The following is an 18842-nucleotide window of genomic DNA, read 5'->3' as shown; positions in this document are numbered from 1 at the left end:
ATTGCTGCAATTGGAGATTATATTAAACACACTCACAGATGGCACTGGCAAAGTCAACAGTTGCAGTCCTCCCACAACCATTGGAAGAAGATGAGCGGCTGGCAGAAAAATCTGATTCTGTTGATGCTTCTGATATGTCCATACTGTCATCCTCATCATCATGTACTGCGGGTACACTACCTGAGACAATGGCATTTGAGGCCTCACTTCTACCACCTTGCTCCTAAAAGAAGATTGAAAATGTATTTTGCCTTTATTAGGAGATTAACAGTGAGAGAAATATAATATGCTTTGGGGTAATTTGAAAAACAGAATGCAAAATTTGTAACATCTATAATTCTGTACTCTTATAAAATACACATTTACCAGAAGAACTCAACAATGTTACGAGGAAATAGCACTAATCTGTATTGAAACAATTGATATCAGAGGAGAAATTCAAGGAGGTTGAAGTCCCTAGCTGTCAATTTGGGGACCTAATATATATGGAACTTTTACTGTGTACAAGGTACCCTGTTAGGCATCTTATTTACATCTTTATGAATCGTTACAACAGCCCAGAAAGTAAGTATAATTATCTCCATTTTATTTATAAGGAAACTAAGCTTAGTGAAGTTAAATAATTTATTCAAAGTCATAGAGCTAAGTAGGGGGACTATAGTTTAAAGCTGAGGTCTGTTTGATTGCAAAGCTTACATTCAGCTATGCTCTGCCAAAAGTAATGTTTTGAAAAAGATGTTTTTAAAAGAGCACCAGGGTGGGGATATTACTTTTACTTTGTCAAATGAGAAAGCTAATGATGGAAAATCAACCAACACAAATTCAAGTGTGAATATTTTTACTGAAAATGTACCAGTTTCCATTAACTTACAAGGAAAAAACTCAAGGATACAAAACACAAAATGTGACAGAATTTATGTGGGATGCCATATGCTGTGGAAAACATACAAACTTTTTGGTAAGCCTATCTGTTGATAAGCATTTCTTTGTGTCTAAACAGTGATTGCTGGCACTGAGAGTTGCTCTGCCCTGTCAACAGCTTGTTTTTATGACATTTCCAACCACAAAAATGTATGTATGGCAACATGTCCTTTTTAATTAAAATGAAAGGAAGATCCATTCACTCTATAAACATCAAAAACATTTCTTGGGATTATTGGAGCTATCCAGCAGTGCTATGAAAACTATGTTGGTGCATCCTATTTTAATGTCTTTAATTAGACCGGTAGGTAGGTGGATGGATAGACAGACAAACCTACTTTTCCACTGATACTGCTTTCCTATTAGAAACCATTTGAGGACTTTCCTTCCTCCATTTTTTTCTTTGTTTCTCTCCTTCATTGATTTCTTCCATAATTATTGTGTGCCTATCATAGACAAGCCCTAGGATGGACCCTGGGATTGGGTAAGTGGGTAGAGAAAAGTCATCAAGGATGGATTAAACATAGTTCCTGCCTTTTAGGAGTTCAGAATCTAGTGTGACATAAAAGCAAATAAATAACTAAGTTATATCATAAGTACTAAAATGAAACTATGAGCAAAAATGCTTGCAAGCATAGAGGAAGGGGTATATGATTCTGCCTTGGAAATTCAAAAATCATATGAGTAGGACCATGAAGCATCCTATGACTAGTTCATCAGGCAGAGAAGTGAGGGGGCAACCTAATGGACAGAGGTACAGCTTACACAAGGGCACTAATTCATGAGAGAGCATGGCATCTTCTAAGCCAGTTTGTGTGATAGGCAAATAGTCTGGGGAAGTAAATTGGCATGATATTTCCTCTGTCTGGAATCTCACCTGTGTTTTCAGATATCCAAATACTCCCCATTTGTCAATAATTAATTCAAATACCATGTGTGCCAGGAAATCTTTTCTGTGATAATTCCTATTGGTCTAGCATCTTTAAAGCTACTTGAATATTTTTTTTTGAGAGGGCATCTCTCATATTTATTGATCAAATGGTTGTTAACAACAATAAAATTCTGTATAGGGGGGTCATTGCCCAATGCACAATCATTAATCCATCTCAAGCCTGATTCTTGTCTGTCTCCAATCTTCTGAAGCATAATGAACAAGTTCTTACATGGTGAACGAATTCTTACATGGTGAATAAGTTCTTACATGGTGAACAGTACAACTACTTGAATATTTTTAAACCTATTCACAAAGTCAATAAATGTTTTGCAAATGACAAAATCATTGTCTAAAGCCAGTGGATTACTTTTGTTTAAACTGTATGTGCTAACAGTTTCTCAAAAAGTTAAAATAGAATCTAGCAATTCCACTGCAGCAGTTCTATTCCTAAGTATGTAGCCCAAATAATTGAAAACTACTTCAACAACAGATACATGTATACCAATGTTCACAAGCAGAATTATTCATGATAGTCAAAAGGTGAAAACAATCCAAGTGTTCATCAATAGATGAATGGATAAGTAAAATGTGATATAATAATGCTATGCAATACCATTCATTCAGCCTTAAAAAGGAAGAAAATTCTGGTACATGGGTAAACCTTGAAAATATTACACTAAGTGAAATAAGTCAGACACCAGAGGACAAATATTGTATGATTCTACTATATGGTACCTAGGCAGAAGGTAGAATGGAGGTTAGCAAGGACTGGTAGGAGAGAGAGTGGGGAGTTAATTGTTTAATTGTTTGGGATGTTGATAAAGTTCTAGAAATTAATAGTAGTAATGGTTGTACAACAATATGAATGTACTTAATGCCACTGAATTTTAGACTTAAAATGATTAAAATGGAAAATTTTATGTTATGTGTATTTTACCACAATGAAACTTCCCAGAAAAAATGTTTGTATGTGTTCAGACACTACCACAAACATGTTCTTCATAACAGGTAAACAAAGAAGCTGCTTTTGTTCCTATAAGTAAAGAGGAACCACCCAAATTAGTAAAGACCTATCTATAGCTGTGATTAAAGATGTTTAAAGGCTGTGGGGGAGAAATTGAAAATATATTAATGGCTAGAAATGTGACCTATCATGTGAGGAAACACATTCACAGGAGAGGAATTTCTTCTCCTTTTTAATTGGTACATTACCTCCTGTTGATGTTCAAAGTCCTGTGATGTTGGTCTCTCCAATCCTGGACCATCTGTCTCTGAGCAAGTTTCTCCTCCATTGAATTCAAGGGCTCCACTCTCTTCAGTGGTTCCATTGACTCCCTTACCTTCATTACCCTCCTTGCCGCTGCTTCCAGTGTATATATTGGCTCTGTGCTCTTCATGGTCTCCAGTGGTTGCATGACTCCCACTGGCTGCACTTCTTCCATTGCTTCTACTGGCTCTCTGGCGTCCATAGCTGCTGCAGGTTCCTTCTTCTCTATCACTTCTATCTCTACCATCTTGTTTGCAGCTCCTACTTCTGTCATAACTTGGCCTGATAACAAGATCCAATTAATGATAGAAAACAACCCAACAAAAACACATTTGAAAGTCAGCAAATGAAACAATATTAGGATGTGTCTTATACATATATACCATAAGACCAGGCACATTTTTGCTCTACGTGAATCATATTGGTATGGCACAGACAAGAAAAATGTCCCTACGTTCTGTCAATCTTAAATATTGAATACAATAGCCACTGCCAATTGCCTGGCTGCATTTGGGTGGCAGATGGAAGACAACTTGCATCTGGAAGAGAAATTACATCCTTTATTAAGAACATGTGTTAGGTTAGTAGCAAGAATATGTTTTCTTCGTATATAATAGACTACTTCATGCATTTGCAACTTCACAGCCACATGAATGATCAAGCCCATGTTTTTTTCTCAACCACAACATATTTCAGTAATTCTTCTTGCAATATATATATAATTTATGTTAATTTTAACATGTGCCTTGCTTTTCTAACATATGTATTGACTGCTTGGCTACAGAATTCCATTGATTGTTCTACTACTGCCACCAGGAAGTTCAGTAATACAGATAGCATTAAGCTAAGATAGTTATTTAATTAGTTACAAAGGACATCACATGTAAGAAAACATCTCAATGATCTTTTGCATAAATGAGAACATAAACATATATCTATGATAATTCTATAAGCAAATTTATTTGAAAATGGAATTCCTGGTATATGTTTTTAGTTGGCAAAAGAGAAACATTTGAAATAACCAAAACAATATATGAATTTCAATATTATAAGGCAAACAATTCTCACACTGTTATTTTTCAAAAAATGTAAACGTACTATATTAAATGTCTTTGATAGCAGTTTAAATACAAACCAGGAGCATATGCAAATAAGATCACACTGTGACTGTTTAGAGTGGGAGCAAAGAACTATATATATAACAAACAACTGGTGGTATGCCAAAAACACTACTTCACTAAATATTACCACTTTGAGCAGCTATTCCATAAGAGGATCAAATTGAATGAGTACTGAATTTAGTTACAGAAGTTTTCAGAATTTCAAGCATGATGCTATGTTAGTAAGTTTCAGCCTAACAATATCAAGTGAGAATCCAGTTTGCAATCCATTTTTCTCAGCATATTTAGATATTTTGTCCACAAATATCAGGGCTTTATCTTATAGATATTAAGTAGCACATGACTTCATTTTTCACCCCATTTCTCACAGTCATTGTGGTTTTAGGGTAGGGTGATCCAGTGGCATTAATTTTAACAGTAACACCCCAACAATTCCAGCTATGAAGAACCTAATAAATACTTGAATTCTAATAAACTATAATATAAAAAATGCAAAATTGTTTTTCATTCAAGTGTAAATCTATTTCTTTAAAATCTGTTGTTGAAAACCAGTCATTTGCCAATGTGCAAGTGCGATTCATTCCCCCTCTTTGTAATAATTTTTGAAAATTAAAGATGCAAATAGTTCTGAAATTACAAAACATGGATAGTGCAAGTAATTCCAGAAACCAACCTTGGCCAACTAGGATCATCATCACAATTATTGCCTTTGCCATCAACAACCTCATCCTTGTCATCATCGTCATGGTCTTCACCGACATCAACAGCCTGATCGACCTGGTTATCCAAGACATTGCCGTTGTTATGGTCAGTGGTATCTTCATAAACATCATTAGAATCATCATGACCATCAATATCAGCACCAGATTCATAAAGTTCAACATAATCACCACCCTCTTCAGGTGGCTGAATGACAGGTGCAGGAGTTAACCAATCATTCCGGAAGATTTCAGAGAGTGCATTATAGCCCACCCATTCATTTGTCAAGTAAAGAGGGGGTGATATTTTTCCTACTTTAAATCCATCTGGAACCTGTGTGCACAAGAAAGGTTAATGTAGTCTCTAGTAGCCTTTCTTTTTCTTCCAGATTGAAAAGTTTCCAAGATGACAATATTTTTAAAATATTTTCCATTGAAGTGAAGATGTTCACACACTAGACAGAGCCAACATTTCTGTGAGGATGAGATGCCAAAACCCAAACCTTTGGCTATGATCATTAATAGCCTTTCTGGATCACACAGGACAACATTTAATTAGTTTTTTTATTGACCCTGTTTGTCTGCTGAGGAATAGACATTGTTTGTGGTACTGGAGAGTAGAGCAAATGATTTGATGCTCTATGGAAGATATAGTCACTTTTTCCTTTTATTTTATCCTCTGATATTGGGATAACACATAACTCTTAAAATTGATATGTTAATTTGCCAGGTTTAGATTTTATATAACATATGTTGTCTTAAAATAACTCAAACAATTATAAGAAGCAAATTAATATAAATCCACCTTTAAGTATGGTATGTGGAATATAAGCATCCTTTGGGCAGTCTGAAAGGGATATATATGGTAAGGTAGGGATAATTACAGAAATAAAACAATGATCTGTAAGTACACTGTGAAAAGAACTGGAAGACTTTTTAGTTATGCAGAGGGCATTTTATTTTTTGCTAAATGTTTTATTTTTATGTATTGCCTCATCATCCAAGAAATGATAATAGACAATAATTGAACATTCTCAATTTTCTATTCCTTAATTTGAAATTAGCTTCTACAAATAGCTTTTTATCACTCCTTTTTAGAAGTGTGTTCCAACATAAGAATGCAAAAATAAAATATTTTATGATCAATTAAATGTTTTTCCATTTCAAATTCAATTTCATATTCTGCATACTCACTAACAATGGAAATCTATATTTAAAGAGTAATTTAAAAGCTAAACACCCTTTAACCTTTCCCTTAAGTGAAGATGAAAATATATAAGTCAAAATAAATTGAAAATTAAAAGGAAACCTACATGGACATCAACCAGTAACTTCTGATCAATAGTAGAATAAGGTGGTGATGACTGGGACCTCCTCCAGGTCATGGGGCTCTCTTCCTCAGAAAAAGATTCTGTGGAATGCCAAAAAGGCATTAATAACAGTAGTGATCACAGCCATTCCCTTCATCTTTATAATGCACCAGTTCAGTCCTTTGGTGTTTTTCTTATAGCCTCTTTCCATTCAAAAAAATATAACCTGATAAATTCTCATGGGGTCAGGATCCTAGGTTCTGTTTTCAGGAATAGTGATAGGCTCAAAGTTTGTTCTGTCTATAAATCTACTTGGCTTATCTCTTGATAATATTAAGTGTGCACTTGCTAAATATCCCTCTCAGTGTACAAAGGTACACAGTAATACTGGTAGATAAAAAGTTCCATTTTTAAAAGTAATATATCAAGAATAGAAAGGGCTGTGTGACACCACTGGCCTCCCATACTAATCACCAGAAAAGAGCCTAACAGTGTATTAAAGATGATAGATTAGGCAAAACTCTCAAGAGAGTCGACCTGCAATCTCAATCCCCCAATATCTTCTCAATGATATACCCTCAAATATTTAATACACTTGAGAAGTGAACAATTGAAAAGAGACAAAACCTTAACCTATTTATAAAGCTGGGAACATATCTATAGTGATGCCGTGCAACAGAACTTTCTGCAGTAATAGGAAATGTTCTATATCTGCACTGTCCAATATATTAGCCACTAGCCACATATAGCTATTGAACATTTCAAATATGACCAGTGTGTTTGAGGGGTTGAGTTTTTTATTTTATTTCATTTTCAACTTAGTTTTAATTTTAATAGCCACATTTGGCTAGTTGCTATCAATGCAGAGCTCAGTTCTATAGTGTGAATGCTTCCACCACTTAGGATGTAAATTTATCTGGATTGGAAGTCTGGATTTTTGAATTAGGGTTTGTAGTATAATAAATAACACCTATTGTTAAAATACGGTGAGAATATTTAGGCTCAAAAATCAGTAGAAATCAGTGAATGTACTTAGAAAAAGATTCACTAGGGGAGCACTAAAGTCCCTGTTTATTGCTTTTGTGTGTTTGAATTTTAAATATAAACAGTACTGTCCTTTTTTATTTGCAGCCCTGCTAAATATAGCCAAAGTATAGACACTAGAACTCCAAAAAACACGTATCTACAAACACTGCTATCTTTTCTGAATATTATACTGAACATATCCTACAATTTGTGTCTGCATCTTATAGCACTGTTGTACTTCTGCAGTTCATTGGTCTGCAGAAAAACATTTCTATCGTTAGACTAAATAAAAATTTTGAGTGTTTGAGATTTGAGGCAAACCTGGAGTAAGGTGCTCTGACTCCCTGCCTGAAGTGTGCAATCTCATGGGAACTTCAATGGGCTATGTGGCACATATGACAAAATAATAGAATTTTATTTAGAGTTGAAAAGAACTTCAATTATCTACACAGATGTTATCCACAGCAGTGTTCATGACTGCTTTGGAACATAATGCAGAATTTCCTTATTTCAAAAAATGCAATATGAATGAACCTTAAATGTTTAGTTGTTTGCCTGATACTGGCAAAATTAGTCCTAGCCAAACCAGAAGGATACTGTGGGGGAAAATTCCTAAAGTTATCCTTCATGCAGGCTTATCTTATTTCTCACAAGATAGTATTTCTACACTAGGCGATACTACTATTTAAAATAATTCTGCCATTACCTGAATTTCCTAAGAAGAGTGGGGCTTTTAAGCTCAGGTCTTCAAAGATATGATTTTTATACAGGATACTTATATATCTTTTTTATTAACAGTTCAATAAAATTGTATGTTACATTTTTACAGATGGCTTGGGACTTGATCAGGTATTTTTCCCATGCTTAGTTTACTTGGATTGCTTAAAAGTAGCTAATGCCAGATTTTAAGATCTAAGGCACAATTTTGGCTTTGTTTATCCTAGTATTTTACAAATCTATAATTCATTTATACTCTCAAAAGCACATCATAAAATAAAATACTTTTTGAAATTTGTATCACAATTTGTGAAGTTATTTTCTATGATTTTATTAATTTTTTCATGTATTTTGAGTAAAAACACCAATTTGTAACATTCAGTTTTGAGATACTGTAACATCTTACTTCAGGGAGGTGAACCAACAAACTGATAAATAAAACAAATGAACAGCTATTCTTTCTAATAGTTCAATATTCTAAAGATTGACCATAAATTTTAGTGTGTTAAAAGGCTTCTCCCAAGTTCCTGTCTCATATTTTTCATACATGGCATAGAAAGTACAGTTGACATCCCCCACCTCCCTAGGCACATACCTAACTGCGACCCAACTGAAAGAAGAAACTTCAGAAAATCACTTTCCTTTTCTCAAAGGTCACTACTCAACAACACAATTGTCAAATCTGACGGCTTCCTGATCTTAATCCTACTTGGCCTCCCTCAGATTTTTGATTCATTCCTTCTTGACTTCTGCAATATAAACTGTTAAAACAGTGGATCCATGTTTTGGCTATTTAAACTTTGTGCTTTTAATCACCTGATGTTGCTGGGCAATTCTGAGGATTTTGAAAACTCCTTTGTCTGATGTCAACTGGCTTCTGAGCTTGTTCCAAAAGAGATCGCTGAGGAACACTAATTGAAGACAGAAAAGCATGTGCTAAGTCCTAACATTCATCAAGGGGATATACAACTCAATACAAAGACAAAAGTTTTAAGCATATGGTTATATATCAAACAGAAAAGAAATAGATCTTAAGTAATATTTTCTAATTTCCATTTCCCCCCAAAACTGCTTATTTATCTAGGACAGGGAAACAATTTCTGAAATATGAAAAGGTATTTCCATATAGTATATGCTTCCTTCACATATTTTTTAATAAAAATTCTTATAAACTTTTTTGAGCTAATATTGACATTATTATTACCCTGGTAACACAGTAATAAGCATAATAGTTTATGTGAGGATTTTAACATGATAAAAAAGCTAAGTTATAGTTATGCCAAATAGTCCACTATTATCATCCTAATTTCAAATGCTTGGCACTTGTATTTTTTAATGCCCTGTTCCTGATTTACATAGATAGATGGATGGACACATAAACAAGACACTTTAGTTTCTACTATTCAAATTCAGGGACTATTTAGAAAATCTCTTTGGACCAGTACTGCAAAATTTTGTACTTTCTTTGGAATGTTTATATAAGAAGGAATTTGGTTAGTGATTTAGGCCTGGAATGGACAAGTCTTTTCTATGACCCCCAAATGTTGGAAGAGTCAACTTTCATTTAATTCTATAAATTTAACCATATTTAAATTTAACATATACGCTATTCATAAATTCAAAAATCCTTTTGCACATGGACAACCAACTCCAGTGTAAACAATAGCAATATTGATTTTTATATATTGAATTTTATTGAAGTCATACCTCATGATACCAAAAACGTATACACAAAACTAAACTGATTTAGTCCTTATAATCAGAAGGACCAGGAAAAATCATTCACTGAATGCAAAGAAAGAGAAAGATCATCCCAATCTTGCTGTTCAGTTTTCTAAGATTTCTGCATACTAGTTAAATATAAGAGCATAAATATATGGGGTTTCAATAAATCATGAAATAGGAATATACATACTACATACTACCTACTCTATGCCATGTGACCATACCGTTCAATATTTTGAATATAGTAAGTGCTCAATAAATATTAACAAAATGCCCAAGTGAATGAATATAGGCTAAGTTCTGCCCACTATGAGTTGGAGTTAGAAGGGATATGATTCTCAAGGAAAATCTACAATAAAATTTAGCTTTCATATATAACACATTGCACACAACATCTAAAACATCAAATATGATGTTTGAAAATTACTGAAGATCACTGATATTAGAGATAAAAAAATAGAGTGACTAGTGTAAAATATCGTTGATATCATATTGAGATTTAGATATCCATTTTCCTCTAAACCATTTCAGGCTTGCCCATTCTGTGGCATTAGCTTCTGAGATTAGGGATTGTTTGTACATTTTATCATGTAGTAGATGATATCTATGGTGTACTATATGACAAAATGTGTAAATGAAGTAAATGATACACATGAAATTTCATGATTTTTTACGGTAAATTACTAATTGAAAGCTGTCAAAATATGCACTGTTGATAATTGTATTAAATTGTGGATTTTACAAACTAATTATTAAACTAAATGGCACTGAGATTGCAGTATGTCCAAATATGAAAGAGCTAGTTAGTGGATCTTTGCAGATAAGGTTTTAAATATGGGTCAATAATACCATTGATGATGATGTTGACATTAATATTTCAGCTTTGACTTCACACAGAACTTAGTGTTAAATAAGTAAGCTTTAATTTTACATGATAGTAAATTGTGAGTAATTTGAATATAGAAATCAGAGACACATACCTTGAAGAGAACTTGACATGGTGTGCATAATCCTGATTGTAAGGCATTGAAGCAGATCTCTCTTGGACCTTAGGGCCACATGTAACACATCAGAATTCTCAATCATAAATTCCTTTGAGCTATTAGTTTATGGGAAATGCCTTTCTTCATATAAAGATATTTTTCTAAAAATCCAACTTATGAAATCTGGTTTTCATAAATAATCATGTTTTCATAATTTCTTATAACATTAGATCTGCTTAATCATAATTTCTGATGGTATCCTTGAATTTTAGTATAATAACACATTCTGGAAATCATATATTCAAACACACCCTCCTTTTATTATTGGGGAATCTATAACCCAGTGAGGGAAAATCACTTTTCTAAAAATTTTACATCAAGTCAAAAAACATCTATAATCAGAATATATATCTCCCAATTGCTAATTTAATGTTCTTTCTATGTTTTCATATTACTTCTTATATGAAGTCCAAACTTCTCACTTAGAATTTAAGTTCAAACTCATTCACTCATCCTTTTAAATTAACCCTAAATTTTCAAAAGATTTTGTAACACATGTACTGATACATCATTAAACTTTCTCAAATCAAAAGTGTCTCATCTTTTAAAATCAAAAGTGTCTCATCTTTTAAAAAGTATGTTTTTAATTTTATAATTTGACTGTAATACCATAGTGTTCCAAAAACTTTTTCAATTCTAAATGAATTAATTTTGATTCTATTGTTCATATATCTAATACAGCAAAGCACTCAAGAAAGAGTACATATAATAAGCCAGTTGCCATTAGTGGGGCAGATTTACTTTCTGTCAACATTAGTAGATGGGGCCATGGAGGAGATAGGGCCTTGCCTAATTTAATTTTATATGTCTAGTTTTCTACCCAAAATAGTTTTTAGCTACCCAATAAATAAGTCATTCTGACATTGAGCAAAGCAGTCACACTGATTCTTTAGAGAGGAAAATTTGTGTTACATTTTTAAATAATGCTGATAAAATCATGCTATAATTTCTAGAAACTATGCTAACTTTACTACACTATTTTTTTCTATGTAATGACTTACCAAGGTTGTCTTCACACTCCAAAAGACAGATAGGTAAGAAATGAAAAACGTTATTAATCATTCATCTGTTTTGCTAGTGAGTTTTCTAAGTGTAACTAGCTGTTTGGCAGTATGCAGGACAAGCATCTGACAGACTTTTTCCACTTAAGATTCAGATAGCTGGCGTCACATTGACCCAGTCTAGGCCTCTTGGTTCATGAAGCTGATCTCAAAAAGTTTATTGGCAGTAGTAAACCAGAGGCTAAAATTACTCATAAGAGATAAAGGCTAAAAAATAAGAAAGGTAAATGCCTAATACGAATTGGCTGTATTTGATCTGAAAAATGGGGAGAAGAAAAGGATTAGAAGTAATAGCGTATACTAAGGCAAATGATGTATTCCAAGCCAGTCAGATGCAGTTCCTTATATATACCCTGATTAAGGTGTCGTGCTTAAGGTAATAATTATTGTCTGAGAGTAAGAGTAAAACCATCATTTAATAAGGAGAAAGGGAGGCATATTCCCTCTTGTAATAAAATAACACGAATCCAGCTTAAGTTCCTTCTGCCAGTGGTTAGTATTTATAAAGCAATACTCTGTTATTCATGCCAGAGGATTGTTACTATCAGAAAAGAACTTATTTCAAAAGAACAATCGTTCATGAAAGACATAGTAAACTACTGTGAAGCACCTTGAAGGATTAAATATCATGATGTGGAGCCCTTCTGCTGATTAAGAACAATGAGACAACATTTTTACTTAAAAGAAACTGACAAGACAAATTATGATTATTCAACTTAGGTATTTGGCAGGCATTTTATTTAAAATCAGTATAGTAAGCCTGTCAAATCAAGGGGTAAACAACTAATGCTATTTGTTAGCCATGAAAAATTTGAGCTTTCAAGTGAAAATAAAAATTTTAAACTCTTATCTGTCACCTTGCACTTCAGAGCTTACTGATACTCAATAACTTTTTTGATGGAATTGATGGTGGTATTAACAAATACTGTTTTTTGATGCTGTATAATGCAATGTGTGAACACTTGGAAAGATCTACATACATATAGTGAACCAAAATTTTCTGACCAATTCATGATGATACAAAACCAGGTATAAGCAAAACATCTATTCATTGCACACTATAGACCAATGGATTTTAATATTACTGAATATACAAAATTTCACTGATACAGTTTTAGATTCAACTTCTCTAGTTTTGGTACATTAAAATTATCTGAAAAAGCTATGAAAACTCTCCCTTTCCAACTACCTATATGTGAGAAACCAGCTTTCACTCATATACTTCAACCTAAAACAACATATGGCAACATATTGAATGCAGGAGCAGATATCAGAGTCCAGCTGTTTTCCATTAGGCAAGATGGAAAAAGTTACTGTTCTTAATTTTTTATATATTAACATGTAATAACTTCATTACTTTTTTTTTATTCTTTCTACCCAAGAGCATGAGATGAATTTCCATTTATTAGTATCATCTTTAATTTCTCTTAGGAGTGTCTTATAGTTTTCAGGGTATAGGTCTTTCACTTCCTTGGTTAGGTTTAACTTTCATTACTTTTTAAATGAATTAATAGTTTAATTTTTTTCTGTTTTAATTTCTAATACATTAAATATTGAATCACACAATCCACATAAACAAGTTTTGGGGGGTCTTCAATGTTTAAGACTATAAAGAGATTCTGAAACAAAAACGTTTAAGAACCACTATTCTAGGCACATATTAATGTCACAGCAACTCATATTGAGAAACCTACTTCATTTCCTTTAGGATTAGGAACGTATGGTTGCAATGGTTCTATTTGTACTTCAGCCTGAATTGAATGAAATACTTCATCATTGTCTGATGATTCATCTTTTTTGTCCTTTGAAACAAAAAGAAAAATTAATATTTTAACTGTTGTTAAAATGCAAGTGATAGGAGCAACATCATTATCTTAATGTACAATTTAAAAGAATAATTTTCAAATGTTACAATTGATGTAAACCAGTAGATTCTAATAGTATTTGATTCTGGACCCCTTTCAGAATCTGAGGAATGCTATAGATTCTCTGTAGAAAACTACATATAGACACATATGTCCTCATTTCTTTTCAGGGGAATCACTGACCACCTACAGTTCATCTATTAAGCCCAAGTTAAGAATCTCCAGTCTAAAATTTAACTTATAAGCCCAAACTGTCATATTTAGTAAGTGGCTATAACTACAAAGTTTGGTCTTCCTGTGAAGTGGAAAATCTATAATACAGCAGTGCAAATATTTGCCCCTAATTGAACTGTAGGAATTTAGGAGCATTTTCTGTTTTCCCATTTAAGACAATCAATAGTATTTCTTCAGTTCAAGAGAAATGAAAATGTGTTTTCCTTCCCTCTGGTGAGTTGAAGCACTCACGTATGGCTCTAAACTCTAATAAATTTTCAGGTATTTCAAAAGACCTATGACTTTGACTATAGTACTATTAATTTTCTTCTTTTATGTTTTCTTTAAGAGCCACACATAAAGTTATGAATGTCTGTGCAAGATCTTAGGGTCATAGGATTAGTAACTATTATTTTTGACTTTTTCTTCCATTTTAGAATAGCTTCTCACATATATATTTAAAACACTGAATGACAATAAGTATGTGCCATGCTACTAATACTATAAATCTTTCAGGGATACTTAAACGTCTTTTTCACAAATGCAAAATTTGCTAGATCTAACTGTTATTAGGGCTCATTAAGAGTAGTCATTAGCATTTTAGATGCCTTAATTTCAGGTAAATACCACCATTCTAGACTCATACCTCCACCTCTCTATCTGGTTTCTTTCTCTTCCTTTCTCCCATGTTTTTGGAGACTAGACATCCATTTCCCCTTTTGGGGCCTTTCTTCTCTTGTTGCTTTTACATTTCTCATGTTAAACATGTCAGGGCAATAGCATTTGTTCAATTGGCTCAATGGATACAACCCAAAAAACTGTTATTTAGACATTTAGAAAAGGTTTATTTTTAATTAATATATTAATTATATTAGATAAATGGATATTGGTACCAAGGTTTAATTTAGTATCCTTACAATGATTCCTCTTATGTAAATGGATGCTGTGAAGTATTAGAAAGCAATTGTAGTCCTAAACATGTTGACCTCGTTAATTTGCTTATGAAGCTCACAAACTTGACTGTTAGGTTAGATATGTTAGATTAAATTAATCAGTTCCAGCCAAATTATATCCACGCACATTAGGGAATTTTGAAAGAATGATATTTTATTGACTAATCCAGAATATGGTAAAGAAATAAACATACTGCATCTGACATTTGAAGAGCGCAGGGACGAATTTGTAACTTGTGTCATGTTCCATGAAGCCACTTCATTCATTAATTATGTAAAACAGGTGGAATATTAGTGAGACAAGTCATACATCTGGTAACTATACACAAAATGGTTTGGAATACTTTTCCTTCTCATTTTAACCTTGTTTTAAACATACTGAAATACAAAAATTAGTGCAATTCATTTAAATAGCACAATTCAGTGTTCTATGGAAAGAGTAAATTAACTTAGAGATTAGAGGAACAAAATTAAATTCATTTTGTGTTTAGTTTTAATGACTTATGTTTGAAATTTTGTACTATGAAGGTAATTTTAAAAATCCAAAATAGTAATTTTGGAAGTGCATATGGTGTTCCTTTACTGGTTAAGGGAATATAGGTAGAAAACTAATAATTAAAGCTCTATCTCTATGGAGATACTAAGCAATTACCTGGATCAGTCAAGCAATTTTTTTTTCTCAAATTTAGTAACAATTATCTGGAAATTTCAAGATAATTTATTTGAAGAACAAATTATTAAGTTAATATTCTCTGAGACACAAGAGATATTTATTTCATTTGGTTTCACAGAGGGAAAACATAAGTATGAAGTAGCATATTTCCTCTGCATATATGACTCAGTAAAAATGTCAGAAATTCTTACATGTGCAACTTGTCTCAGTTCTTCCTCATGCTGATTGAAGAGCCTCATGCTGTGTTGGCGCCTTCGCCTGTGGGCTTCTAAATCTGAGAGCTCAGATTCTTCAGGTCTTCGTGATAACTTTATCCGGAACCTCTTCGGTGAGAGTATTTTGGCCAATGCCTGCCTTAGACTAGAAACCATTGATTTTTTCTTACGTGCCTGTTCTGGTTGACAGTAAAACATGTTTGATGACAGGTTTTCCATTAAGGTTTGCAGTGGACCAAGTGGCTTTGAATTATGCGAGTTTGGTGCTTGAAGTAAGTCTCTTGATAGTCCCTCTACCAGTACTTGAACTGAGCCAGCTGCCTGCAGGGGCTCAAGGGCCCGGGCCTGTGCCTGAGGTGAGCCTTCAGTTTGTCCCTCTACTGGAATGAGCACCTGAGTATCCAAATGTAGTGGCAACAGCACATGGTGGTTCTGTGACAGTAGGGGCAGCAATACTTGGGCATGTACTTGTAATGACTCAGGCTCCTCTGCCTCAGTCTCTGCCTGTGTGGGCTCAGCAGCCTGCTCCTGTACCTCAGGCTGTTCAGGTGACTGGTTCTGCTCCAGTTGCTGTTCAGGTACCTGGTTCTGTCTTTGCTGCTGTTCAGGGACCTGGCCCTGCCTTTGTTGTTCAGGTACCTGATCTTGTCCCTGAAATTCCTCTGGTACCTGGTCCAGATCTTGCAGTTCTTCTGATGCCTGATGTTGGGCATCAGCCTGCTGCTCTTTGGGTACCTGGGCCTGTACCTGTAGAGGCCTAGGTGCCTTAACCTGAGGCTCTAGTGGCATGAGCATCCAGGCTGCCCTCCGTAGTCGTGGAGGTGCCTTAATTTGCATCTGTAGAGGCCTAGATGCCTTAACTTTACCCTTAGCCTGTAGTGGCATGAACACCCGAGCTGCCCCTTGTAGTCGCTGAGGTGCCTGAGCTTGCCCCTGTAGAGGCCTAGGTGCATTGTCCTGAGCCTGTAGTGGCATGAACACCCTGGCTGCTCCCTGTAGATGCTGAAGTGCCTGGACCTGTGGCTCTTCTCGATCAGGTAACCACCTCGGCTGAGAGGGTTCTCCATGTAGGACTCTAAGTGGTCTGCATCTACTGCTGGTTGGCAGTCTCAGAAGCTCATGAGTACAAGAAGGTCCTCTAAAGATAAACATACAAATGATTGCCATACCATTAGGATTGTCAGTGGAGTGAAGCCATTCAGAGAAAATGTTTTTATTTTAAAAGATGGGCATTTTCTACAATAAAGATATTTTCAGTAAATCTTCCTTGAATCATTCTTATGATGTTGAAATATTATTTGTATTACTAATATACTCACTATTAATTGTCTGATCATTCTGTTGCCAGAAATTAAGGAATCTTAGTAGTAATAAAATAGTCTTCAACATTTCCACTCAAATATCTCTTGAAAACAGAAATCTATTACTTGTTGTATCAGAAAGGATTATGTTTTCCTGAGTTAAATGCAACAGTATGCAATCAGCTGTCTTATACGAATTGCTAACATAAAACATATGTAATTTGTCTAATGTACCTGAATCTTCTCATGGTGTACTGCTCCTTAATAGCTTCTCTTTCAAAGATCAGAGGTACTCCTTTGGATGAAATAAAAAAATTAACGCATAACAATCAGCAGAGATCAATGTAATCTACCTTAGTCAATTTGCACCCATTATGCTCAGAATGTCAAGTGAATTTACAAGGACAAGAAGGTAACCCTTCAAATCACACCTGGTTGGTGATACAGATATGTTTGTGCTCCTAGGCACACTTTTGTAACACAGTGCAGCTATTCTACACAGACTAATTAGTCTTGGCATAGGAAAGAGAATTTAGCAATTTGGTACAATTGTGAAAAGAAGAATTGAAAAAGGCAAAGGGAGAAGGGACAAGAGAAACTCTAGGTGGCTGGTGAGCATTGCTTATACTTGTGTAATGTAGATGTAAGGACCTTATGGCTTGGGCCCACACCTAGTTTTGGTCCTTTCATTGAAGATCTTTGAAAATGAGGGTCAGGATCTTTGGTCCTTTCAGTGAGAAGGTAAAGATCTAAATTCTGGGTTTTACACTTAACGTATTAAAAATGTTTGGCTTCTTTCCTGTCAGCTGTGCTGTACTGCAATATAGAAGCTTACAAACAAAAGAGTTTTCTTTTGAATTTCCTACATTGAAGTGTTTAGGACAACTATATTTACATCTTCCATGTAATCTCTGTATAAATGCCACTTTTCCTGTACATAATATTTTGGAAATCATGCAATTCTGGAAATTAGCAAATTCTCGAGTAGATGTGGGGTCTTTCTGGACCTATTTGAAACTGGCTGGCTTCTGTGATGCCGGTCCAATGAATTCTCCACCATGGTTCGGTATATTAACTCCTGCTGCTTCTCACCCCAAAATACAATACATATAGTTATGCAGATGGAAGAAGCTCTACTGCAATCAACTCTGTAGCTAATCTGAGAATGCCTGATATCTTTTTCAGGTTCTCCCTTTTCCATTCCATTACCACTCTTGACACTACGGATCTCCAAATTAAATGTGGAATATGCCACACAACCTATAAAGTTAGAACTTCCTAAGTAGTTTTCTCTGGATTTGATGAAAATCCACCCTGCTGTTTTGGTATTAATATGTAAAAGCTTATTTTTATTTGCATAAATTAGTTCCTTTAATCATATCTTTAAGTAGGAGATTAGTATATAAAATAAACTTTGTATGGTGCACAGATGCTACTTCAAAATTAACAGTTAATAAATGGTTAATTACAAATCTGCTTATCTCATTGAGATGAATTAAAATGTAAGTCCAAATAGAACACTAAGATATAGATTTTGTTATGTTTTTATTTATTTTATTTCTTTAGTTAGGGATTTTCTTAAAATTTGTACATCACAAAATTCTTCTTGAGGCTTTCAAAGTCCTTGTGCATAAGAACACTTGCCAGTTGTAACTGGCAACAATTTATAATCTTATACAGCTAGCTGATCAGACAAGAGATAAAGAATTAAGTGCATATGGTATATTAGTGGAAAAACTAAATATTGAAGGGCTCAGAATTTTTATTTTCAATCTAATTGTTAAATAAATATGATTTTT

At 34.1% G+C, this 18842-nt stretch overlaps 1 protein-coding gene across 3 annotated transcripts in view; it reads right to left on the bottom strand.

The window, feature by feature from the left end:
• The window catches only part of NRK (Nik related kinase), a 123933-nt gene that overhangs the window by 22684 nt on the left and 82407 nt on the right, over positions 1-18842 (bottom strand). For 2 of the 3 annotated variants that reach the window (XM_073227632.1, XM_037010761.2), the window contains exons 12-20: positions 17278-17338; positions 15719-16880; positions 13518-13625; positions 10700-10767; positions 8811-8905; positions 6255-6352; positions 4917-5275; positions 3068-3404; positions 37-223 (exon numbers count right to left, since the gene is read on the bottom strand). In XM_073227632.1, the coding sequence (XP_073083733.1) occupies positions 37-223; positions 3068-3404; positions 4917-5275; positions 6255-6352; positions 8811-8905; positions 10700-10767; positions 13518-13625; positions 15719-16880; positions 17278-17338 (2475 nt within the window). The remainder of the gene's footprint in view (positions 1-36; positions 224-3067; positions 3405-4916; positions 5276-6254; positions 6353-8810; positions 8906-10699; positions 10768-13517; positions 13626-15718; positions 16881-17277; positions 17339-18842) is intronic. The other variant, XM_073227631.1, reaches the window with a different exon arrangement.

This window comes from Manis javanica, chromosome X, assembly GCF_040802235.1.
Source record: "Manis javanica isolate MJ-LG chromosome X, MJ_LKY, whole genome shotgun sequence".
NCBI lineage: Eukaryota > Metazoa > Chordata > Mammalia > Pholidota > Manidae > Manis > Manis javanica.
This window is presented reverse-complemented; position numbering and strand designations above follow the sequence as displayed.